This window comes from Vigna unguiculata, chromosome 5, assembly GCF_004118075.2.
Source record: "Vigna unguiculata cultivar IT97K-499-35 chromosome 5, ASM411807v1, whole genome shotgun sequence".
Lineage (NCBI taxonomy): Eukaryota > Viridiplantae > Streptophyta > Magnoliopsida > Fabales > Fabaceae > Vigna > Vigna unguiculata.
The window spans coordinates 10,725,044-10,748,412 of NC_040283.1; the positions used below are offsets into that span (position 1 = coordinate 10,725,044).

At 32.2% G+C, this 23,369-nt stretch overlaps 4 protein-coding genes and 1 non-coding gene across 10 annotated transcripts; 1 reads left to right on the plus strand and 4 right to left on the minus strand.

Moving 5' to 3' along the window:
• Window positions 1-616: 616 nt before the first annotated feature.
• Window positions 617-5,444, minus strand: LOC114183531 (protein PEP-RELATED DEVELOPMENT ARRESTED 1, chloroplastic). The gene is made up of 9 exons (XM_028070581.1): window positions 5,098-5,444; window positions 4,092-4,247; window positions 3,269-3,337; window positions 2,994-3,164; window positions 2,380-2,523; window positions 2,032-2,181; window positions 1,854-1,919; window positions 1,561-1,620; window positions 617-888 (listed from the first exon to the last, which is right to left on the minus strand). Exons 1-9 carry the CDS (start codon window positions 5,386-5,388, stop codon window positions 841-843), a joined length of 1,155 nt encoding a protein of 384 aa, XP_027926382.1. The 5' UTR covers window positions 5,389-5,444; the 3' UTR covers window positions 617-840.
• Window positions 5,445-5,537: 93 nt separating this feature from the next.
• TRNAK-UUU lies at window positions 5,538-5,611 on the plus strand. Its single transcript has one exon. It is a non-coding gene; the product is annotated as a tRNA-Lys (tRNA).
• A 2,631-nt stretch (window positions 5,612-8,242) lies between these two features.
• On the minus strand, window positions 8,243-13,126 carry LOC114183980 (receptor-like protein 9b). 3 transcript variants are annotated; one of them, XM_028071199.1, is made up of 9 exons: window positions 12,670-13,126; window positions 12,416-12,571; window positions 12,168-12,326; window positions 11,937-12,086; window positions 11,614-11,769; window positions 11,354-11,428; window positions 11,043-11,192; window positions 10,809-10,958; window positions 8,243-10,684 (listed from the first exon to the last, which is right to left on the minus strand). In XM_028071199.1, the coding sequence occupies exons 1-9, from the start codon at window positions 12,989-12,991 to the stop codon at window positions 8,523-8,525; spliced, it is 3,480 nt and encodes a 1,159-aa protein (XP_027927000.1). In that variant the 5' UTR covers window positions 12,992-13,126; the 3' UTR covers window positions 8,243-8,522. The 3 variants fall into 3 exon arrangements, with proteins under 3 accessions (XP_027927000.1, XP_027926999.1, XP_027927001.1); XM_028071198.1 differs by having other exon boundaries at window positions 11,043-11,198; window positions 12,670-13,125; XM_028071200.1 differs by lacking the exon at window positions 11,043-11,192.
• Window positions 13,127-17,736: 4,610 nt separating this feature from the next.
• Window positions 17,737-22,607, minus strand: LOC114184940 (receptor like protein 21-like). Of its 4 annotated transcripts, none has more exons than XM_028072356.1 (10): window positions 22,137-22,607; window positions 21,904-22,041; window positions 21,629-21,787; window positions 21,397-21,546; window positions 21,234-21,310; window positions 20,962-21,117; window positions 20,700-20,774; window positions 20,399-20,548; window positions 20,169-20,318; window positions 17,737-20,025 (listed from the first exon to the last, which is right to left on the minus strand). In XM_028072356.1, the coding sequence occupies exons 8-10, from the start codon at window positions 20,436-20,438 to the stop codon at window positions 17,867-17,869; spliced, it is 2,349 nt and encodes a 782-aa protein (XP_027928157.1). In that variant the 5' UTR covers window positions 20,439-20,548; window positions 20,700-20,774; window positions 20,962-21,117; window positions 21,234-21,310; window positions 21,397-21,546; window positions 21,629-21,787; window positions 21,904-22,041; window positions 22,137-22,607; the 3' UTR covers window positions 17,737-17,866. The 4 variants fall into 4 exon arrangements, with proteins under 4 accessions (XP_027928157.1, XP_027928155.1, XP_027928156.1 ...); XM_028072354.1 differs by having other exon boundaries at window positions 20,399-20,554; window positions 22,137-22,606; XM_028072355.1 differs by having other exon boundaries at window positions 20,399-20,554; window positions 21,234-21,546; window positions 22,137-22,606.
• On the minus strand, window positions 20,692-22,915 carry LOC114184339 (receptor-like protein 13). Its single transcript, XM_028071652.1, has 8 exons — window positions 22,859-22,915; window positions 22,137-22,347; window positions 21,904-22,041; window positions 21,629-21,787; window positions 21,444-21,546; window positions 21,234-21,325; window positions 20,962-21,117; window positions 20,692-20,774 (listed from the first exon to the last, which is right to left on the minus strand). Exons 1-8 carry the CDS (start codon window positions 22,913-22,915, stop codon window positions 20,692-20,694), a joined length of 999 nt encoding a protein of 332 aa, XP_027927453.1.
• Window positions 22,916-23,369: the final 454 nt, after the last annotated feature.

The window sequence follows — 23,369 nt, forward strand, 5'->3', positions numbered from 1 at the left end:
AAGTAAAAAAGTACTACTTCTATTACTTCTTTTTAATTGAAAAATAAAAGGTTAATCTACTTCAATCCTATTTATAGAAAACTTGTCAACTTTGTCAAAATATTTTTTATCAAAACATCATTTTCCTTAGTTAATATATGCTCTATCTCACTCTTAATTGACCAAGATGCCTAAGAAACAAAAATTATAATAGACCACTAATCCAAATTAAAGTTAAAAGTTTGATTTCTACACATGGATTTTTGATTCATTTTGATCTTATCTATTTTTTTCTCATCTAAATCTGTATTTTATAAAATAGACTCAATGTAATTCTTTATGTTAGATTAACATTAGCGTTATCAAAACTAGAAAGATTCTAAGATAGAAACCCAAATTTTAACACATGACAGATTAATTTAAATTTTAACATATAATACTAATAAATCATGGTAACACAAATTTAACACATGGAAACGTGACAGATTAATTTAAATTTTAACATATAATACTAATAAATCGTGGTAACACAAATTTAACACATGGAACCATATTGAACTTATTTACAGAAATAAAAACTTAATTGAATAAAAAAATATAAAAAATAATCTAAAACGTAAATCTAAAACGTAATCCATTCAAGTTATAAAAGATTTTACTTATGTCATTTTTCATCTTATGAATAATAAATTTACATTGCCATCTTGCAAATGTTCTGAAGTTTTATACTATCACTTATGTTGTCCCTATGAACAGCCTATCAAGTCTTTTTTTGGCAGCAAAAAATGGCTAAAATAGTAGGATACAAACGGGTCATCATGCTTCACCTCGTCAAAAAGAATATAAACGATATATAGAGAATTAGCCAAATGCTATCTCCTGAAGAACTTCAAGTGTCTTCATATGAACCTGAAAGGCAAGAGTAATAAACAAGAGAAAGAATAATTAGGTGATCATAGACATGGCTGTTTGTTTACTTTAGAAGATAATTTAATCAGCAAAACCAAACATATATTCGCGTGATGCCACCAACCATCACGGCTTCCACTAACAATAATGCTCTATAGGAGTAACAATTGACTATTTAAGATTTGAACAGTTCTTCAGGCACAATCTATTTAGCTTAAATAAATGGGGATGAGGAAATTTTTGTGTAGCAAGCTTGCCTTCAAATGTCAAACTTAGGATCTATTTGATTTGAGAAAATATTTTCAGTTACCATGTCCTATTTTCACAATATAAAAGTATATCTTCTTTTAACTGTGATAAGAAATGAAGAAAATTACTATTTTATTGTTTTTATCATTTTCTACACAAAGTTACAAATCTTTGAAAACAAAATTAATGTAGCATTTATTGTGATTAGTTTGAAAACATAATATGAAAACAGGGAACGTTTTCCTGAACTAAACAAGTCTATAGGGATATTTGGATTGAGAAAACTATTTTCTGCTTGGTTTCACTGTTTCCAATACAAGGAACTTTCTAGCACATGAATACGCTAGTTTTTATAGTACATACTCTACAGGGACATTGACCTTGAAAATAGAAATATTTATGAACTTGAGAAAAAGAACGTACCCATTCCAGATGTTGTGCAGTGATGCCAGAGTCAGTTCCAGCATATAAACCAGACAAAACCTGTTAAAATAAGAATTGAGAAACATTAGTTTGAAATGCATTACAAAATTCAAGATCATTCAAATCTAATGTGACAATCAGAACGTTTATCAAAAAGTATGGGAGACGGTATCATGGTTAAAAAGATCAGGAGTCCACCGTGTGAAATTTTCAACTGGACCAAATATTTTATGTCCACTTGGCTCCAAAATAATACATTCAACACAAAAAGAATGATGTAGCATTTGCATTACCTTGGATACAGTCTCAAGAAACATGCCAGGGCGTACTGGAAGTGTCTTCTCTCCTGTTAAAATTGGCTGCATATCATTGCACGCAAGTTAAATATGCTTAAAGTGTCTATAACTTGCACTCATAACAAAACACACCCCTTAGTTAAATAACACGCGAGCAGGATGCAATTCAACCCACCTTTCCTAGAAATTCAATTGGTTCGGGATCCATAGTGTCTTCCTCATCGTACTTGTCTGCACCTTCATCTTTTCCTTGCATCACATTTCTTATCATATCAAGCACCTTTTTCCCAGGTTTTAGAGCCACCAATTTGCTCAAGAACTCCACCTGCACAGTCAACAGTTTTAAGGATGCCAAGATAGTATTTCTGTCACAGAAAGATGATATCTGTGTAGTTTTGATTTCCCATCACTTTTAGCAATAAACAGCAATATCTTGTGAAACAGAAATGTTGTGCCAGGTAAATATTTCAGTAGAAGTGACAACCATGCTAAAACCAAAATATGGAAACTATATTTCAAATACCTCAGGCTGAGGAAGCGTATAGAATCCACGGTGGTTTCTTTCATCCATAATTCCCCCTCCCATCATATTGCGAGCTTCTTCTCTAATCAAAACAAGTCTTGCAAGTAGTTTTCGGTCTGGGATAACACGACGATTTTCCATTGCCTGAAAAAGTATGGCCCAACACCAAAAATTAACCAGACAGTTTGGGTAAGAATTGAAGCTGCTCCCGAGAGACAAGGAAATAATTTAATAAACAGACCTGGTAGCAAAACAAAAATAACTAAGAGAGTACATATCATTATAACCCAAAATTTTAGAACCTTCTAAGTCAACTACTCTATAAAGTCAGCTACACCTAAATTGAGAAGGCACTCAGTAAATTTGATTCGTATGATTTGCAGATGTGAGAATGAAAATAATCGATTATAAGAGGGTATGAAGCATTTTGTGAATCGTGACATGTAAAAGAGGCTAAAGCAATTTAGACCAATCCCAAGGTCTTCCAAGTACATTTTGCTCTCATCATCCCCATACAACGACAATAAAATCGTTACCCAAGTATGAGTACTAGACATTTTAAAGTTCAACAGACAATCTCAGTGGATATATATAAGTGAAGTTTCTATAAATACCTCCAACAAATCATCAGCTTGATTAGCTATGTCATTTAGATTTGCCCCTGGAATATGAATCTTCAAGTCATTCTCGCCTTTAAATGCACCACCACCAGCTGCAACTCGGCGCATCAATTCATGCCGGCTATCCTTTTTTGGAGTTCTACACAGAAGACCAACTACTTGAACCTAAAAATATGAAGGTGAAAATTCCATATTAATCAAAAGAGCGTAATCTGGAGCTGCCCTTTGGTTAGAAAATTATCAAGAAGTAGCTAAAAAAAGTTCCTTACATGGGGCGGACATTTTTTTGTTAGATGTGATAACACTGTCTCTTTGATCACTTCCAACAGTTCCTTGCGCTAAAAGGAAATAATATGAAATACATAAGCAGTATATTCCAAATCACAACTTCATGAAAGTTTCACGGCTCACCAGCACAGAAAATTATGCTATAGGAATCATCAATTAAAGGATACTAACAGCAATGAAGTAAAATTTTCAGGGCAGTGTGGTTGAAGGACACAAAATATCATGTTGATAACAAATGTCTGGTTGCTTATTTGAGTTCAAATACGCTGCTGCAGTCAGTAAGACTCACGATACAAAAAAAAAATTAATTAAAATGCACTCTCGGTGTAAAGGTATTTCACACTATTATCCAATCATGATTACCATGCATTTTAAGATTAATGATTTCTGAATAACTATACTTGAGACTGGAAAATGTGAGAAATGTTTAAGAGAGTTCAATTGATCTCTTAATTAACTGTTTCATTTATATGTGTCTTACATCAGTAATGAAATAAAAACTTAAACAAATCTAACAAGTTAAATCTTTTACACAACTCAAGCAATCCTGACAATTACTTTAGCAGTCATACTTAAGATGAATTCTTACTGATTGGCAGTGTAGAAATATTTTACACTAATAGTGTATCAAATTCATTTCTTAAAAAAATGAAAACATTACCCTGTTTCTATTTACAAGGGTTTCTTCTGTAGATTTGCTCAAAATATAATTACAAAAAAAAAAAAAAAAAAATCTTGGCAGAACAGAACACATGGATTTCTAACTTCATCTAGATGAGTTATAATCTCTTAAGAAAGCCATACCTTATCATCCTGGTCCTTCTCAGAAAGTTGAATCATGTAGTCAAGGGCTGTCATGAAATCAGACTCCATCTCATCAACTCTCTTTCCTATAACTCCTTGTGCAGCCAACTCCACTGCCACTCTCTCAGAATCCTCGTCCATGTCCATGTCATCCAACTGAACACAAATTTGTACACATAATACAAGCTCATGAATCATCACACATTTTGATTCACTAATTATCAAGTAAAGAACCACAAAAATAAATATTTGCAACAAGAAGAAAAACTAATCACTGCGAATACTTATACAAAACTGACACAAACACACAAATAATCAGTTATCTTCACCGAGAAAATGTGTGACAAGCATGCATAGCCACACAGAGAAAAAAATTCAACAACGAAATCTTTTAAAATTACCTTAAACCAAAAAGTATATCAACACCATGTCAATGAGAAATAAACTATAGAAGAATTTAGCTAGAGCAGAACGATGAAAAAATTAATTAGAACATGTTGAATTTTATTGGAAAAAACCAATTAAACTTCAAATTAAATAGCAATTTATACAATAACAAGAAATATATCAGTTTCGAGCGAGATTGGCCAACCTTCTACATAAGCACTTCTAGGTGAGAAAAATATAAAGAAAAAATGCAATAAACTGTCCATAACAAAAATTAGCTTATGTATAAACTCATTTGTGTAAGTTCTCATGTATAACTTCTCAAAATTCTTCTTTTGAACTTATATATAAATTAATTTTAGTTTACAGAGAAGTTCAGTTCATTCTTTTTTCTTATTTTTCCATCCTAAAACACTCCGTAGAAGTTTGTCCAAATAAGCTTGTTCTCCAGTCTCTTTTAGAAGTGTGTTCTTCACTGTTGTTACAAAGAAAGCTACAATATCTCATTTCATGAAAAGAAAACATTAACAACAACCTTAAATGCGACGAAGTTTAACTCTGAAGAATACAAATTCAACCTCTTTCCCTAGTAACAAAAGTAACAGTGGTAGTAACTCACAAGGGTAATCATTTCTTCCAAGACAGATATAACTTGTTCCCCTCCTCTAAGGAAGGATTCCGTGTGAGTAGGCTCTGAAAGCGACTTTCTGTTTTTCCTCTTTTCATCCTTCTCCAGTTCCGGATATCCTCCACCCACCTCGTAACTACCAATGGATGCCGAAATGCGATTCTTTCCAGTGAGCTTTTTCAGCCTCAACCTGCATCGGTGCTGCGAGGAACTTAATTTTGGACAGAAAGATTGGAAAAGATTGGGATAGGTGTAGGAGCAAGAGGGTGCAGAAACAATCATCTCGTGGATTTCAATTCATAATTATCTTCTTCAAAGCTTGGGGTTTTTTCACATTCCAGGGTTTTAGCACAATGAAAATATTGAAAAAAATAGAACAAAACTATGTTTTAAACTAGGTTTTTAATTAATAATCAAAACATTTTAACAAAGCCGTTTTAGCTCAGCTGGTAGAGCGCATGGCTTTTTAACCATGTGGTCGTGGGTTCGATTCCCACAGACGGCGGCGCTTTCAATATTAATTTTAAATTTTATGATTTGACTTACTTTCAGTCTGAAACTAACAGAAACCTACGTTAACACATACATACCAATCAACACATTCGACTTCCCTCCATTAATATTTATACTGCAGAGCTCAGTCAAAAGTTAATTATAGCTGTCTAATTAAAAGCAACAAATCAAAAAACCTTAAAAAATCTCAGTTTCATTCTACACAAATCAAGTACTTCAAAGAACAGAAAAGACCTTAAAACAAACCCAAAAAATGTGCTCAAATTGAAGTGCAGCACTAGAATGTATAAAAACAATCAGACAACTGTAGTGCAGCAAACACCATTGAAGATTAACAACCTATTCATATTGTACGACATATCAATACCAATCCATACATGCAAGAGTTCTCTTGCTCTCAGGGTAGGAGGACAAACCATCATTTCAGGCTTTTTCTCATTATAAAAACCATACAATGCATCAATGTAGTCAGGTTTGTAGATTCCTTCAGTTTAACCCTCAAAATTAAATGATAGACAGATACTTATTCATGCTTCTTTCCTTTGGTTAAATAGTGTATTAGAAAACTAGCTAGTTATTCAAGTTTTACAAATTGTTAGAGATAGACGAAGTTGTTGAAGAACCGGTTGAACAACAAGTTTCCCATCAGTAAAGCAACATTAAAAAATCTACCAAAATCAATAGATTAATCAATAATTTCTAGTAATAAGAAGTGTATTTATTATAATCAGATTATAATATCGAAGTTGAAAATGATCGTGAACGGAAACAAATGAAGAATTTTTAAGTATTTCGGTATATCCAATAAGTTTTGTATCGTTTAGGAGTTGAGTTCGAACGAAGCGAAATTTAAATATTTTTTCCTTTTATTTTTTTTAAATATTTTTTAAAAATAAAACTGTAAGAGAACTCGATATTACAAAGTTGCTGTCATTAAAGATCAGAGTAATCCTCCTGTAGGAGAAGGTCGGAAATTTCACATATATATTTACCGAATTAGTTTTCCAAAACACATTTTATATTTGTAAAGCATTCTCTCTATTCTCCCTCTTCTTCTATTAGGAATTCTAAATCACACATTGGATAAAAATAAATATGATGAAAATATATCAATAAAAGGACTCTTACATCTTAATTATTTTAGGTTGAAAATAATATTATGTTATCTTCTTTGGACTTGTTCAGTTGACACCTCATTACTGTCTAATCTTCCTTGTATTTCTCTTCCAATAAACTTAACAGTAATATTAGAGCCCGTTTGAGATTGATATTTTAGTTTTTTCTGTTAATAATGATGAGGATGCAGTAAGCAAAAGGCTGTGTATTTAGGCAAGCAGCAAAGAAGCATTTTTCTTGTGCAAAGTTTCAAGCCTAAAGGGAGGTAGGTTTTGGAAGCTTCTATCGTGAAGAAGAAGCTTCGGAGTTATCCTAAGAGTGAGTGACATACCTGAGAGATGTGAGGGTGGGGATATTTAAAAAGATTTGATAACCAAAGATAGAAAAATGGTGTTTATATTTAGTAATTATGGAAGTTATGTTTAACAAATTGGAACGAAACCTCTAATTTTAGATGAAACTTTTCATATATTAGATTTTTTTTACTATGAATGTCTTGTTAGTTCTGAAGTTGTTCTTGAGTTTATCAGTTGTAATTTGTAGGCATGGGTCTTCTGTTAGCCAATGTTATATGAGATATTGCTTCAGGAATTTCTCTAGATCCTATTGGAAGAATACCTTCCAGTACAAGCAAATCAAACACAAAGCGACTCTGTTCCATGCTGATTCTAGAAGAATGTATTTATGGTGATGGGACAGTCACATTAGTCCCAAGAACTCAAAATGGCTCCAAGAGAATCTAACTGATAATTCTGATTTTGGAAGCACTTCCGTTTACGATGTTGACATAGTTGCTATTCATCATCTGACACCTTGATGGTTAGAGATTAAATTGCATCCATCTCTTGTTTTCTCATGTATAAGAGAAAGGAATGCTTCTGTAAATCCTGAAACAAAATTTAATTGAACACGATTCTTCTTCTCCTTTCTTTTTAATTCTAGTTATAATATTTGTTTGATAACATATAATTGCTGGTGCTGATATAAAACCTTGTAAAATTTGGGCTTCTAAAACAATTATTGATAACATCTTAAGATTATTGGACTGCTACAAAGTGTTATGGTTTATCATTTGTAATTGTCAATGTATACTACATGTTACTATTTTTAGTATTTGGTGTTTCTTATTTCTAAATAGATAAATTAATAATAATTTTAAAATGTTACAAAATGCAATACGTAGCAATTTTTGATTGTTATAAAATAAGATAATTGGTAATATTTTTTTAAATGTTAGAAAATGTATAGAAAACAATTTTTTAATTATTAGAAAATATATAGATAACATTTTTCAAACATTAAAAAATAAAAATTGCAATATTTTTGTAATGATAATAAAGATATTAATTGGTAACAATTTTAAAAATATACTAATGATACATAAAAATGTTAAATGTTGTCTTTGCTTTGCACATGACTATAAATTTTTAGACTTTAACAACATTTTTTAAATGTTACTAAATAACAGTGTGTTTTCATAAAATTTTGATATCAATTTATAAATCTGATCCACTTCTCTTCCCTCTCTGCAATCCCCACGATCTTATTCCATTCATGTTCAGCAACATGCAACTTACAAATTTAATTACTAAAGCCGACTACAGAAACAACATGAGGATTTTGTAAGTTAAAAAGTAATTGGAGTTTGGTGGATAAAAAAATAAAACGAAGGACAAAGTAAACTAAGATATATTTCTACAGAAAACTTGGATTCAATACATATAAGAAACTCATGATTGAATGAATCTTAGAAAATAAGACAATCCAATGCATAAAGATAAACTATATTACGTATTTCTAGAATTTGAAAACCTCCTCCAACTATCTTGCATAAAATAATAACAACTTAAGAAGATAAATTCCATATAGGAAAACCATGCTCGTCTCCAATAAGGATTAATGTAGAGAGTGGCAACAATTACCAGCAATACCGATGTGTATGCCACAACAAAACTTACACCAAAAGCATGCATGTCAATCGGAGTGTCATTGTCTTCATCATTTGGAGAAATGGTAGGTGATTGTGCATAAGGATGACAACTTTTTACCAATGGAGGTCCACAAAGAAGAGAATTTCCTTCATAGCTGCTTTCATCAAAGGTAATAAATTGGCCTTTTCGCTCGGGTGTATCACCCGATAAGTTGTTATGAGCAACACTGAATACAGCAAGAGAGCTCAACTGATTTAGTTGAGGAGGAATTTGACCACTCAACATGTTGAAAGAAAGATCCAAACTCTCCACTTTTACTAAATTAGAGAATGTAGTTGGAATTTGTCCAATCAAATCATTGTGAGACAAGTTAAATGCTCGAATTCTCGTCAAGTTTCCAAGCTCAGACGGAATACTTCCGTTTAGTTTATTGCTGGATAAATCAATTCCGGACATATAAATAAGGATGCTTGTTGTATATGTGTAGGATCTTTTCTTCGTAGTGAACTCTGCTTTCTCTTTTATATTTGGTATTAACATAGAGTATTTGCCATTGTCTATACGAACATAGCCATTAAATGCAAGCCATAATACTTGAGGGTCATCACTCTGAAAAGGCACTTTACCCAAGCAATTGGGTATTGGACCAACAAAATTGTTATCAGAAAGGTCTAGTATACTTAAATCTACCAATTGGCATAACTGCTCTGGTAAATGTCCTGTAAAGCGGTTACCTTTCAAAATGAGTATGTTCAACCTTGTATCAGCAAGATCTTGTATCAAATCTTGAATGCCACTAGTTATTTCATTGTAGCTAAGGTCTAGCATCACTATGTAAGATGTGTTGGTGAACATTGTTTTGGATAAACCACTTAACCTGTTGTTGCTCAAATGGATATAATTCACTGAACCATTGGCAAAAGATGGCACATAACCTGTCAAATTGTTGTTTGAGAGATCTAGATATGATAGATATTCAAGTTCCACTAGCCTTGTCGGAATAGACCCTTCAAGATGATTGTTGGACAATGAAAGTGTTTGCAAATTTGACATATTTCCTATCACAGTTTGAAGTGTCCCCACTAAATTGTTATAGCTCAGATCCAAGCGTTGGAGAGATGAGTTAAAAAAGCTACTCGGGATGCTTCCATAAAGGTTATTGTCATCTAAGTACAGCTCCTCCAAGTATTTCAAAGTTGGAAATATGGGTCCATCTAGCTCATTGTGTGAAAGTGTCAAGATTTTGAGTTTAGAGCCATCCCTGGATATGTTCTTTGGAATCTCTCCTGATAAAAGATTATCTGAGAGATCCAAAGTATCCAATAAGCTCATTTGCCCAAACTCAGGAGGAATTGAACCTTGGATGTGATTTCTAGACAAGTTTAGAAATTGCAAATTTGGTAAAATTAAACTAATATTGTTATTGGGGATTTGGCCAGTTATATTATTGTCAGATACATCAATTTTCGTCATGCTTGTAAGGGGATGTGATGGTAGCTGGAGAACACCTTTGAAAGAGCAATTTCTAACAACAAGCTCGGTCAACTTTGTGTTGTTTTCAAACAACCAGTTTGGAAACACTCCTTCCAATCTACAACTAGTGAAATCTAGTTTAGTCAAGCTTCTTTGAAGTAAAAGAAACCTGGGGAGCGGAAGAGAATCATTCTCGGTTGTTGAATGCAAACTAAGCTCTTGTAATTGAAATTTAGGAATCCAAGTTTGCAGACTAGGTTGTAAGTCCAAAATGACTTTGTTGCCGTCACCATATATGAACTTAAGGTTTGAAAGGTTGGCAAATGGTGTAAAAGAAAGAGGAACTTCAAATTGGTTTTGTGTAAAACCAAAATATTCAAGTGATGTAAGACTAGCAATATTTGAATCAAGTTGTCCACTGAATTTATTTTGTGAAAGTTCCAACTTCCGAAGAGATGTCATGTTCAAGAAAGATGAAGGAAGCGATCCAACAAATGAATTTTGGCTTAGATCTAACTCTTCCAGATTTTTCAGCTTAAACCAATCTGAAATATAAAATTTTGAAAAAAAAAGTCATCTTACTGAGGACACAATGCAAAGGTGTAGAATAAATATGTGATGATTCACGATAAAAGGAAATCTAAAAACTACAATGATAAATTAAATTACCTGCTGGAGGAAGGGTGCCACTAATCTTACAATTAGAAGCAGATAAATTTTTCAAAGAAGTCAATTCCCCAATACTTTTGAAAAACTCAGTGTCAAGGGGAGAACTAGAGTCCAGCGCCAAGTGTTCAAGGTTTTTTAAATCACGAAAATCTGCACAATAGAAAAAGAAGTTATATAAACCTTAATTTAATAGTGAAACTAATTGAGTTAGAGTAAAATAAAAAGTATTTCCACCTCCAGCAGTAATATTTCCTATAATCTCATTTTTGATCATAGAAAGCACTCTAATAGATGAGAAAGGTTGTAGTGATTCCCTGAGTCTGCTTCCATTTATCATATTGTTATCTAAATTAAGGACTTCCAATTTTCTTAGACCTTTTGAGCCTGTAACTAAAACATGGAAATAATATTTAATTTGTCATCACATAACAAAACAGATACAGAAACTATGCACTGTAAGGAAATAATAACATGCTTTACAACTGGAATTAAATTGTATTATAAAGAAACCGATTAATACTTTTTTATATCAGTGCTTTAAATACCTTGATGGACAACAAAACTGTTAATTTTGTTATAACTTAGATCAAGACTCTCCAAACTGGTTAACGCCAATAATCCTGTTAGAGACAAATAGAGAATGAAATGTTATAATCATTCATAGAATAATAGTACTACTCTTTCTTCGCTCATATACAATAATAATCTCTGCACAATATAAGTCCAACCACCATAAAATATCTATTATGAGAAGTGACTGCCAACGTGATGAAGCAGTAGAATACATCAAGTTAACTATACTCACCACTTATATCAAGCGATCCTCCTAATTCATTGTCTTTTAATACAAGGGATTTCAGACGTTGAAGCCCACTTAGAGATGAAAGAAATTCATTGGAGAAATTGTTAATTTGGTTATAACTTACATCAAGAATCTCCAAACTCGTTAAAGTCAATAATCCTGTTAGAGACAAGTAGAGAAGGGAATGTTATAGTCATGTTTACTGATATAAAAAAATCTAAAAACTGGCAACATACCTAACAACATAGGTACTGTTTAAACTAACATATATTTTCAACCAACCAAAAGGAACGATGAATATTTGAAATATAGGAAGTGTGACATACTAAGAATGGATGTTGGAGGCAATTGACTGTATCCTAAATCTAAAGACTTGAGAGATGAAAGTTCACTAATAGCAGATGCAATATCAGTGTCATTGAAGTTGTTGCTAGACAAGTCAAGGACCTCAAGATTCTTCAACTTAGAGCATAAACCTGCAAGGTAAAAAACCGTGTTAGATAACATTTTATCCTAAAGCGATTATCCTTAGAAATGAAATGGGAAAATTATTCGACCTTGAATATGCATATCTGAGTCCAAATCATTGTGAGACAGATAGAGTTCCTTGAGAGATGTGAATCCACCGAGAGATGGCAAGATGTCATTAGTCAAAGAGTTCTCACTTACGTCAAGGACCTCTAATCTAACCAACTCCGATGACAGACTTTCAAAAGCTAAAGGCATACACATGTATCAGTAATCATGTATAATAATTATAGAGATGCTTATTACATCATCATAACACAAGAATGCATATCCTCACCCTTGAACGTTTCATCGAACCCGTTGTATGTTGGATCGAACCCGTTGGATGATAGATATAGAATCTTGAGAGATGGAAGGCGATTCACACAAACTACAATGTCGGTGACACCCATACCATTCTCAGTCAAGTCGAGGACTTCCAGATTTTGCAACCCTGCAAAGTATTCAAATCAAATGGAAATAACTATTTTTTTCATGTTTCACTTTCACTGAATAAATCATGATGAAGATCAAAATGTGTCGGAGAATAACCTTCACTGTCCGCACAATCTAGTATCCCATAAATACCCCCCAAGTTGAGACTCTTCAAATCTTTGAAGACAACAAGATTAGCGTAACTTAAATACCGAAGGCCTTGAAGATTAAGTTTGGCCACTCTCCCTGTGGAGGAGTTGCACTCCACTCTTCCCCATTCACAACAATCTGTGCCTTCCCACAGCCAAGACAAAGCGAATTCAGAAAGGGAATTTAGACCCAAAAGAGCTTCTCTCTCTTCCTTCCAACACCCTTCACACCATATCACTTCCACAAAAACAAAAATCAATAAACTCACACCAACGTTCTTCATTTTCATCTTTATATTTTGCAACAAAGGATTTGGCCGTTTAAATAAGAATGAACCAATTAAAGTAAACTAATTTATCGCTGAGTCAAAGTTGGTGGCGACCGCGGTTTTCTACTATGGCTGTTCTCTTCATCAACGGTCTTAAACAGTATATATTAATATATCTATATATATATATATATATCTTTTATTTGATGAATTGGAAGTTGAAAAAAAGCAGAGGCTCCATAAAGGTAGGCAAGTGTGAAGATGAGTGTAGCTCAACCCAAAAGCCGTGACTACTGCAAGTAGTACTACCAAGTAATACTTTCCTCGTCATTTCGTCAAACAAGTTGTCTTCTGCCATGATCCAAATTGCTCAATTATTTTTGGTAGTGGGAATTAACTAATACCTTTTCATACCTCTTTTTCGTACGCGCATGGGACATTGCTTTGCTATACCATACGCAAAATGGAAGTTTTTCATTTCCTCATCTATTTCTATACACAAACATTTGAATTAGAACAATGACAACAAAACGACAAGTGACTAAAATAGGAGAAAAGGAAAATAAAAGAAGGAATTGATGAAGAAATATAATAGAGAAAAAAAAATACCTTAAGTTAAAACTATTATAACTTTCTCTGTCAAATAGAAAAATACAAAAACTTACATAACCTCAGGAAAAAATCTCACTCTTAATTTATCTCTAAATAACATGGAAAATATAAATAAAAAGCAAGAAGGAATTTTGAAAAGATTCCACCAAGGCTTTCTTTAGTAGCCTCGAAAGCTTTGAATTAGTTTAAAGAAACCCATTTACCGTATAAAAACCTTTGTCAAACATTGAGTCTTCCTCCAATTACAAAGAAACAATAAAATTATTAGGATTTTTATAATATGTGTAAACAATGATGAAAGTAGACAGATCACTAATGTTTTGAAGCTTCCTCCAACGAGTCTATTCCAATCATTTTTCATTTTATCTTCTTTCAACAAGTGAAAGTCTTCTTCAAACTTATGACCCTTAAAATAGTAAAATGATCAAATTGGTACCTAGAAGCGAGTGACATATTACTTTAGTCCTTAGAAACATATGGCATTAAATTCATCTCGCGAAGTAAAAATCTCTTAATTTTGTTATTAATTTAGTTCTTTAGTAAGAATGACAAATAAATCTCTGCTCCCGTAGGTATTATCCGAACTCGTTCCCGTTTCAACGGAGAATCCCACATCGATTGGATATGGGTACGAGGAGTCCCCGACTTTTTCAATTGGGTATGTGGATGGGTATGAGGATGTATATATCCCACCATAATACCCGTTCCCGCCATATTTGGTTTGTCATGAAACTCATTCGCATCTCTAATATATTTTTCATCTTATCATAACCTTATATAATCATGTTAAAATGATGTATGTCAATAAAAAAATTTTATGTCTCACCTTTGAATATTTCTATTATTTTTTAAATATTTTTATTTTATTGTATATTTTCCTTTCATATGAGAATGTTTAATACTATCAATTTAAGTGTTTAATAGCATAAATCTTTCATTTACTAGCATAAAATATTTGTTTCATTTGAAAAACTCTTTTGTTTCTCTAAAACAATTTTCATGATTTCTCAACATTGAGTATATATGTTGATATTTGAAAAATTTTCTTAGATCTTTGAGGTATTTTTCATTTTATCATACCCTTAACTATACATTTGTTTTCCTTTGTACGATTTCTTTCAATAGTCTCTCAAATTATTTCTAGGACACACATTTGTTAATTTTTTAATATTTTTATTTGTTGTTTATTTTTATCATGTAGAATACTATTTCAATATATTTTATCTAATTTTTTTCTAATTCATTATCAATCATATTGTAATTTTTTCACTATAATTGTATAAATAATTTTTATTTATTACAATACAAAAATTTAATGTAATTGTATACAAGATCTATGTCAAACTTTTATTATTTGTTCTTTGCGCCATTTTTATCAAGTGATGTATTGTAATTTTTATTAGTGTATAAAAAAGAGATTAATTAGAATTTAAAAATTGAAGTAAACAAACATTTAAAATATATTTTAATTTGAATATTGTTTTCCTTTTATTTTTTTAAAAATATTTTAAAATTTTATCAATTAGGTTTCCTTAATGTTTGCAGTTTGCAAATTTAATAAATATTTTGGTTTTCATGAAATTTTATTTGATATTCTAATGTAAAATGTAAACAATTATAATTTATTTTAAAATATTTGATATCGAAGAAACAACCATCTTCCTAACATTTGAATATTTGATAATATTATGTTTTCTTTACCATAATTTTTTATTGTTTTATAAAAATTAATTAAATTTAAAATAGTAAAAAAACAGATATAAATATAAGTATAAAATTATATCCATTATCCGATGAGACAAAAGATGAAGATAAAAGAAAAATTTAATACCCATTAAATTTAAGTAAAGAAATATGGATAAATTTTTTCTAAAAAACTAATGAGTAGCAAAACTCATCCCGTACAATTGTCATCCCTCTTCTTTAGACTTATGAACAAAGTGACGTGTGTGCATGTACACGGAAAACACTACCTAAATTTGGCAGAGCGATGTGTGCGAACGGCGTTAACTTTGATTAAAGTATTTTAATGATATAAACAAATACTGTCCTTTTTCACATTTTGAGACCATTCAATAATTATGTTATTTTCAAAAAGTAAAGTATATCAGTTTACAAACTCTAAAGAACGAAATTGATCATTTATCCTAATAAAAGTTGTTGATAAGCTATAAAAAAAAATAAAAAATCAATAAACTCACACTAACCTTCTTCATTTTCATCTTCATATTTTGCAACAAAGGATTTGGCCGTTTAAATAAGAATGAAGCAATTAAAGTAAACTCATTTATGGCTGAGTTAAAGCGAGTGGCGACCACGGTAACAGTGAAAGATGACCTGAGGTCAACCCAAAGGCCGTGATGACTACTACTGCAAGCACTACCAACTAATACTTTCCTCGTAATTTCCTCCAACAACTTTTCTTCTGTCATAGTTGCAATGGCCTATTTTAATAATAAAATCAAATTAACTATCTTTTTCCTACTGAGAGATCTTCAATAATTATGATATTTCTGAAATTAAAGTGACAATACTTTAAAAATTCCTAATGTCCTAATCAAATTTGTCAATACTTTAATAAACACCGCTAGAAAACTTAATTTTAGAAATTAATCTTTATTTCAATTAGAGATTAATTTAAAATCAAAATCTTAATAACTAATATTATATTTTAATTTAGATTTTGATTCATAAACCAATTTAATTACTTTTATGTAGATACTAATTTATTGACCAATATACATAAACTAATTTAATTATCATATTGTATATATAGAAATTACTTTAGTGATCAAATTATATAAAAACTAAGTGACCATATTAAGTAAAAGTTAGTTTAGTTATCATAATATATAAAAACTACTTTAGTGACTATATTACATTAAAAACTCATTTAATGACCATATTATATATAAAATAAAAATTAGTAATCTAAATAGTAAAAGATAGTCCCTACATTGGTCTTTAAATAATATATAATAATAATAATTTATTTTTAAATATTGTCTACTTTATTATTTACCTACTTAATCTTTCATAGTTTATCTATCTTTAAATTCAATTTCAATAAATTTAAAATAAATTATAAATAATAATGTATCATCCCAATTTTTTGCTTTTTTGGGGTCTATAACTAACATGTTCCTTACCTTTGGAAGAGACCTCAGGCCTCGAGTACGCAAGAAGAACATGCAGAGCGGAAACAAGCGAGTTAACCCGCTCTAATACCATAATGGAATCCCTCCATATAGTGAGCAAAAACAGAGAAGGAAACTAAGAAATATCACACATCCAAAGCAAGGAAGAAAAAGAACTCTGTATTTTTTTATTAAACTATCTTACTCCAACGAGAGAGACAAATACATATTTAAGGAGAAAGCAAAGAAACAAATATCAAACAGTTTATGAAAATGTTTGATGTCAGTTGCAGAAACAGAAGAACAGATAAACAGAAAACCAATTGCTAAAAACTGACAACATCAATGTCAAACTGTTTCTTTTTTCCAGATTTTGTGTCAACAATTTGGTAAGCAAAGGTCATTATTATTATCAGAATCATTGCAAGACGAGGAGGAAAAATTAATAGGTTCAATGGCCAATCTGAAAAAATTAATACATCTGTGAACAAGTTTAGCTTTGTCTAAAGTGAAAAAATGTTGTAGTGTGAGATTAGGAAAGCAAATGATAATCAGAAACAATGAGAGAAGACATTCGCCATTTTGGATTTTGCTCTTATAATCTGTGCATGGACTCTAATCAAGTGTTTCTTTTGCTCTTTCTCTTTTTTCCTTTTTCAAGACCAAAGTATATCTAAAACACATTGACCCATTGAGCACGATTGTTGTTTGTTGTAAAGGGACTAAACTTCAGTTAAATGTCTGGAAAAAGCATATTTACTGCCACACAAATGCTCCTTGTAAAAATTACACTAGCTTAAACCGCTATGCAGGTATTAAAATGATTGTATAACTGGCACCATTAGTAAAATCTCCATAAATACACTTCAGAAACAAAAACTGCAATTCCTACATTCATTTAAATATGACGAGAAGAGTTTGAGGTTGCCCATATTTAGATTAAAGAATACAACAAAGCCCTTTTGAATATGATTAAATCTAAAAGCTAATCCCTTCAACTTGCACTGAAGAAGCATCTTAGGATACAAATTCATGGTCTATTCAATGACGCGAGACAACACGATCCATTCAACTTTTAATATTTTTACTGTATAAATCAATTCATAGCAAATAACAAGTCAATCTAAGGCATAAAAGATAAACTATATTACAAATTTCTAGAATTTGAAAACCTCCTCCAGCTATCTTGCATAAAGTAATAACAACTCAAGATGATCAATTCCATAGAGGAAAACCATGATCGCCTCCAATAAGGATTGACGTAGAGAGTGGCAAAAATTACTAACAATATCGATATGTATGCCACACCAAAACTTACAACAAAAGCATGCATGTCAACAGGACTGTCATTGTCTTCGTCATTTGGAGAAATGGTAGGTGATTGTGCATAAGGATGACAACTTTTTAGCAATGGAGGTCCACAAAGAAGAGAATTCCCTTCGTAGCTCCTTTCATCAAAGGTAATAAATTGGCCTTTTTGCTCAGGTGTATCCCCTGATAAGTTGTTATGTGCAACACTAAATACAGCAAGAGAACTCAACTGATTTAGTTGAGGAGGAATTTGACCACTCAACATGTTAAAAGAAAGATCCAAACTTTCTACATGTATTAAATTGGAGAATGTAGTTGGAATTTGTCCAATCAAATCATTATGAGACAAGTTCAATGCTCGAAGTCTTGTCAAGTTTCCAAGCTCAAATGGAATACTTCCATTTAGTTTATTTTTTGATAAATCAATTCCAGACATATAAGCAAGGATGCTTGATGTATATGTGTAGGATCTTTCCTTCGTAGTGAAGTTTGCTTCCTCGTTTATATTTCGTACCAAAACCCCTGAATGTGCATTTTCTCCATGAATAAACCCATTGAATGCACCCCTTAATGAGTCCGGGTCATCATTCTCAAAAGGCATTTTACCTAAGCAATTGGGTATTGGACCAAAAAAATTATTATAAGAAAGGTCCAATATATTTAAATCTACCAATTGGCATAGTTGCACTGGTAAATGCCCTGTAAAGCGGTTACCTTTCAAAAGGAGTATGTTCAACCTTGTATGAGAAAGGTCTTGCATCATATCTTGAATGCTACCAATTATTTCATTGTAGCTAAGGTCTAGCATCATTAAGAAAGATCTTTTGCTGAACATTCTTTTGGATAAACCACTTAACCTGTTGTTGTTCAAATGGATGTAATTCACCGAAGCATTGACAAAAGATGGCACAGAACCCGTCAAATTATTGACTGAGATATCTAGATACGATAGATATTCAAGTTCCACTAGCCTTGTCGGAATAGACCCTTCAAGATGATTGTTGGACAACGAAAGTGTTCGCAAGTATGACAAATTTCCAACCACACTTGGTAGTTTCCCCACTAAATTATTATAGCTTAGATCCAAGTAAATGAGAGATGAGTCCAGAAAGCTACTTGGTATGCTACCATAAAAGCTATTGTCATCTAAATACAACTCCTCCAAGTATTTCAAATTTGGAAATATGGGTCCATCTAGCTTATTGTGTGAAAGTTTCAAGTATTTGAGCACTGACCCATCTCCAGATATGTTCTTTGGAATTTCTCCTGATAAATAATTATCTGAAAGATCCAAAGTATCCAATAAGCTCATTTGCCCAAACCCAACAGGAATTGAACCTTGGATGTGGTTTATAGACAAGTTTAGAAATTGCAAATTTGGTAAAATAGAACTAATATTACTGGGGATTTGTCCGGTTATGTTATTGTTGGACACATCAATTCTCCTCATGTTAGTAAGGGGATGCAATGGTAGCAGGATATCACCTGTGAAAGAGCAATTTCTAACAAGAAGCTCAGTCAATTTTGTGTTGTTGTTAAACAACCAGTGAGGAAATGTTCCTTCCAACCTCCAACTAGAGAAATCTAAGCTAGTCAAATTGTTTTGATATAGAAGAAACCTGGGGAGCGGAAGAGAATCGGTATTAGTAATTGAAGGCAAACTAAGCACTTGTAATTGAAATTGAGGAATCCAAGTTTGCAGACTAGGTTGTAAGTCCAATATGACTTTGTTGCCTTCACCATATATGAACTTAAGGTTTGAATGATTGGCAAATGGTGTAAAAGAAACAGGAACTTCAAATTGATTGTCTTTAAAACCAAAATATTCAAGTGATGTAAGACTAGCAATGTTAGAATCAAATTGTCCACTAAATTTATTTCGTGAAAGTTCCAACTTTCGAAGAGATGTCATGTTTAAGAAAGACGAAGGAAGTGATCCCTCAAATTGATTTTGACTTAGATCTAACTCTTCGAGATTCTTCAGCTTAAACCAATCTGAAATATGAAATTTTGAAAAAATAAACGATCTTGATAAGAACACGATGGAAAGGATATAAATTTTCAAAGAAAAAAAGTGTAGGATCAATATGTGATGGTTAACGAGGAAATCTAAAAACTATAATGATAAATTGAATTACCAGCTGGAGGAAGGGTGTCGTTTATTCCACATCCAAAAACAGACAAAACTTTCAGAGAAGTCAATTCCCCAATATTTCTGAAAAACTCATTGTCAAGGTCATAATTATTGTCCAGTGTCAATTGTTCAAGGTTACTTAAATCACGAAAATCTGCACAATGGAAAAAGAAGTTATATTTAGTATAACAACGAAACGAATTTAGCTTAGACTAAAATCAAAAGTATTTTTACCTCCTGCATTGATTGTTCCTATAATCTTATTACTCTTCATAGAAAGCACCCTAATAGATGAGAAAGCTTGTAGTGATTCCCTCAGTTTGCTTCCATTTATCAGATTGTAATCAAAGGTAAAGACTTCCAATTTGCTTAGACTTTTTGAGCCTGAAACTAAAACAGGAAAATAATATTTAATTTGGCAAAACGACATAGCAAATACAACAACTAAACACAATAAAGAAATAAATAGCATGGTTTACAACAGGATTAAAATTGTATTCTGAAGACAACCGATGATGAAGACTTTTTTAAATACCTTGATGGACAACAAAACTGTTAATTCGGTTATTACTTATATCAAGATTCTCCAAACTGGTTAAAGCCGATAATCCTGTTAAAGACAAATAGAGAATGGAATGTTATGATCATTCATAGATAAGAGTACTATTCTTTCTTCGCTCATACAACATAAAAAGAATTCTCTGTTTCAAAGTCTAAGTCCAACCACCATAAAAAAAAATTATGAGTCACTGCCAACGTGATCAACCAATCGAATACATCAAATTAATTATACTAACCACTTATATCGAGCGACCCGTTTAATTGATTGTAGTTTAAATCAAGGAATTTGAGATGTTGCAGCCCAGTTAGAGATGACAGAAATTCATTGGTGAAACTGTTCGAACTCAGCTTCAGGACTTGTAAATTGGTTGGCCATGTAAATCCATCATTCGCTGATAAAAACAGAATTGACAGCATATGGTAATGAGTGTACACACTAAATAAGGAGCATGCATGTTTTCACCGAGTCAAATCTACTTTAATTAAGTAAAGAATAAGGACAACCAACCTAAACGCCGCAAGATACTCTCATTCAACTGGTTCCCCTCTATGTGAGAATCTCCAAAGACCTTATTTTTGATATATCTGGCAACATATAACCTGATCACACTCGCATATATTTTCAACCAAAAGCAACAACGAAGATTTGAAATATAGGAAGTGTGACATACTAAGAATTGATCTTGGAGTCAATTGAGTGTATCCTAAATTTAAAGACTTGAGAGATGAAAGTCCACTAAGAGCAGATGCAATATCACTGTCACTGAAGTTGTTGTAAGACAAGTCTAAGACCTCAAGATTCTTCAACATAGAGCATAAACCTGCAAGGTAAAGTGTGTTACATTACATATATTTTATCCTGAAGCTATTATCTTTACAATTGAAATGGTAAAATTATTCCACCTTGGATGTGACTATCTGAGTCCAATCCAGTGTCAGACAAATACAGTTCCTTCATAGATGTGAATCCCCCGAGAGATGGCAAGATGTCATTAGTCAAAGAGTTCTGACTTATGTCAAGGACCTCTAATCTAAGCAACTTCGATGACAGAGTTTCGAAAGCTAATGGTATACACATGTATTAGTCAAAGGTTGTAGAAGAAGCAAACCAATTTGAAGTAAATATTAAAAAGATGCTTATCACGTCATCGTCATCATCATGTAATCTATATCCTTACCGTTGAATGTTGCATGGAAACTGTTGTATGATAAATACAGAGACTTGAGAGATGGAAGGCCATTCAAACAAACAAGAATGTCGGTGACATTATCTATATTACTGTCACTCAAGTCAAGGACTTCCAGATTTTCCCACCCTACAAAGTATTCAAATTAAATGGAAATAATTATTCATACTTCACTTTTTAGTGAGTAAACAATGATCAAGAAATAGAATGTGTAAGAGAATAACCTTCACTGTCTGCACAATCAAATATCCCAGAACTACGGCTCAAGTTGAGACTCTTCAAATCTTTGAAGACAGCAAGATCAGCGTAATTTAAATGCCAATCTGACGGAAAGAACGCTACACTCCATAGGCGCTGAAGATCAAGCTTGGCCACTCTCTCTGTGGAAGAGTTGCACTCTACTCCTTCCCATTCACAACAATTTGTGCCTTCCCACTGCCAAGACAAAGGGAAGCCAAAACGGGCATTTAGACCCAAAAGAGCTTCTCTCTCTTCCTTCCAACACCCTTCACACCATATCACTTCCACCAAAACAAAAATCAATAAAATCAAACTAACGTTCTTCATTTTCATCTTTATATTTTGTAACAAAGGATTTGGCCGTTTAAATAAGAATGAACCAACTAAGTAAACTAATTTATGACAGAGTCAAAGTTGGTGGCGACCGCGGTTTTCTACTATGGCTGTTCTCTTCATCAACGGTTTTAAACAGTATATATTAATATATCTATATATATATCTTTTATTTGATGAATTGGAAGTTGAAAAGAAAAGAACCCGAGATTTTCTAGAAATCAAAGTAGTTGCTGTGATACTTCCACGGTTCTGTATATACATAAATAAATTCTATTATTCAGCTTTTTTCTTGGCAAAGTATTATTTTAATATACAGAACTCAACATCCAGAAGGTCCATAAAGGTAGGTAAGTGTGAAGGACGAGTTAACCTCAACCCAAATGCCGTGACTACTGAAAGTTCTACCAAGTAATACTTTCCTCGTCATTTCGTCAAACAAGTTGTCTTCTGCATGATTGCAATAGCATCAATCATTTTTGTATCTAATGGTGGTGGGAATTGATTTATACCTTTTGAGACCATTTTTGTGTACGCGTATGGGAGATTGCTATATCATACCCAAAATGGAAGTTTTCTATTTCCTCCTCTATTTCTAAAGACAAACAGTTGAATTAGATCAATGACAACAAAACGATAAGTGGTGACTAAAATGGGAGAAAGGGAAAATAAGGAATTGATGAAGAATCATAATAGAGAAAAAAAAAACTTCAATAAGTTAAAACAAGGTTAAATCATTATATAGGTATCCATTTTTATAGCAAAATTTCAATTAGGTCCTCCATTTTTATTTGACTTAATTGAGTTTCTATTTTCGAAAATTCGTTGCAATTGGTTCATTTCCGTTAGTTGACCAGTAACGGTGCTAATTATGTGCCACGTGT

What these genes read in the sequence shown, in the direction of transcription:
- LOC114183531 (XM_028070581.1), bottom strand. Translation starts at nt 5,388, where the DNA reads ATGATTGTTTCTGCACCCTCTTGCTCCTACACCTATCCCAATCTTTTC. An exon ending in TGGAAGAAATGATTACCCTT is followed by an intron (nt 4,248 to 5,097) that starts GTGAGTTACTAC and finishes ATTTGTGTTCAG; the next exon opens with TTGGATGACATGGACATGGA. An exon ending in CAATTGAATTTCTAGGAAAG is followed by an intron (nt 1,920 to 2,031) that starts GTGGGTTGAATT and finishes AATGATATGCAG; the next exon opens with CCAATTTTAACAGGAGAGAA.
- LOC114184339 (XM_028071652.1), bottom strand. Translation starts at nt 22,915, where the DNA reads ATGACGAGGAAAGTATTACTTGGTAGAACTTTCAGTAGTCACGGCATT. An exon ending in TGATTGTGCAGACAGTGAAG is followed by an intron (nt 22,042 to 22,136) that starts GTTATTCTCTTA and finishes AATACTTTGTAG; the next exon opens with GGTGGGAAAATCTGGAAGTC. An exon ending in TTTCCATGCAACATTCAACG is followed by an intron (nt 21,788 to 21,903) that starts GTAAGGATATAG and finishes GTATACCATTAG; the next exon opens with CTTTCGAAACTCTGTCATCG.
- LOC114183980 (XM_028071198.1), bottom strand. Translation starts at nt 12,991, where the DNA reads ATGAAAATGAAGAACGTTGGTGTGAGTTTATTGATTTTTGTTTTTGTG. An exon ending in AGGATCGCTTGATATAAGTG is followed by an intron (nt 11,429 to 11,613) that starts GTGAGTATAGTT and finishes TGTCTCTAACAG; the next exon opens with GATTATTGGCGTTAACCAGT. An exon ending in CAGTTTTGTTGTCCATCAAG is followed by an intron (nt 11,199 to 11,353) that starts GTATTTAAAGCA and finishes TCCATGTTTTAG; the next exon opens with TTACAGGCTCAAAAGGTCTA.
- LOC114184940 (XM_028072356.1), bottom strand. Translation starts at nt 20,438, where the DNA reads ATGAAGAGTAATAAGATTATAGGAACAATCAATGCAGGAG. An exon ending in AGGAACAATCAATGCAGGAG is followed by an intron (nt 20,319 to 20,398) that starts GTAAAAATACTT and finishes TCCATTGTGCAG; the next exon opens with ATTTTCGTGATTTAAGTAAC. An exon ending in CGACACCCTTCCTCCAGCTG is followed by an intron (nt 20,026 to 20,168) that starts GTAATTCAATTT and finishes TTCATATTTCAG; the next exon opens with ATTGGTTTAAGCTGAAGAAT.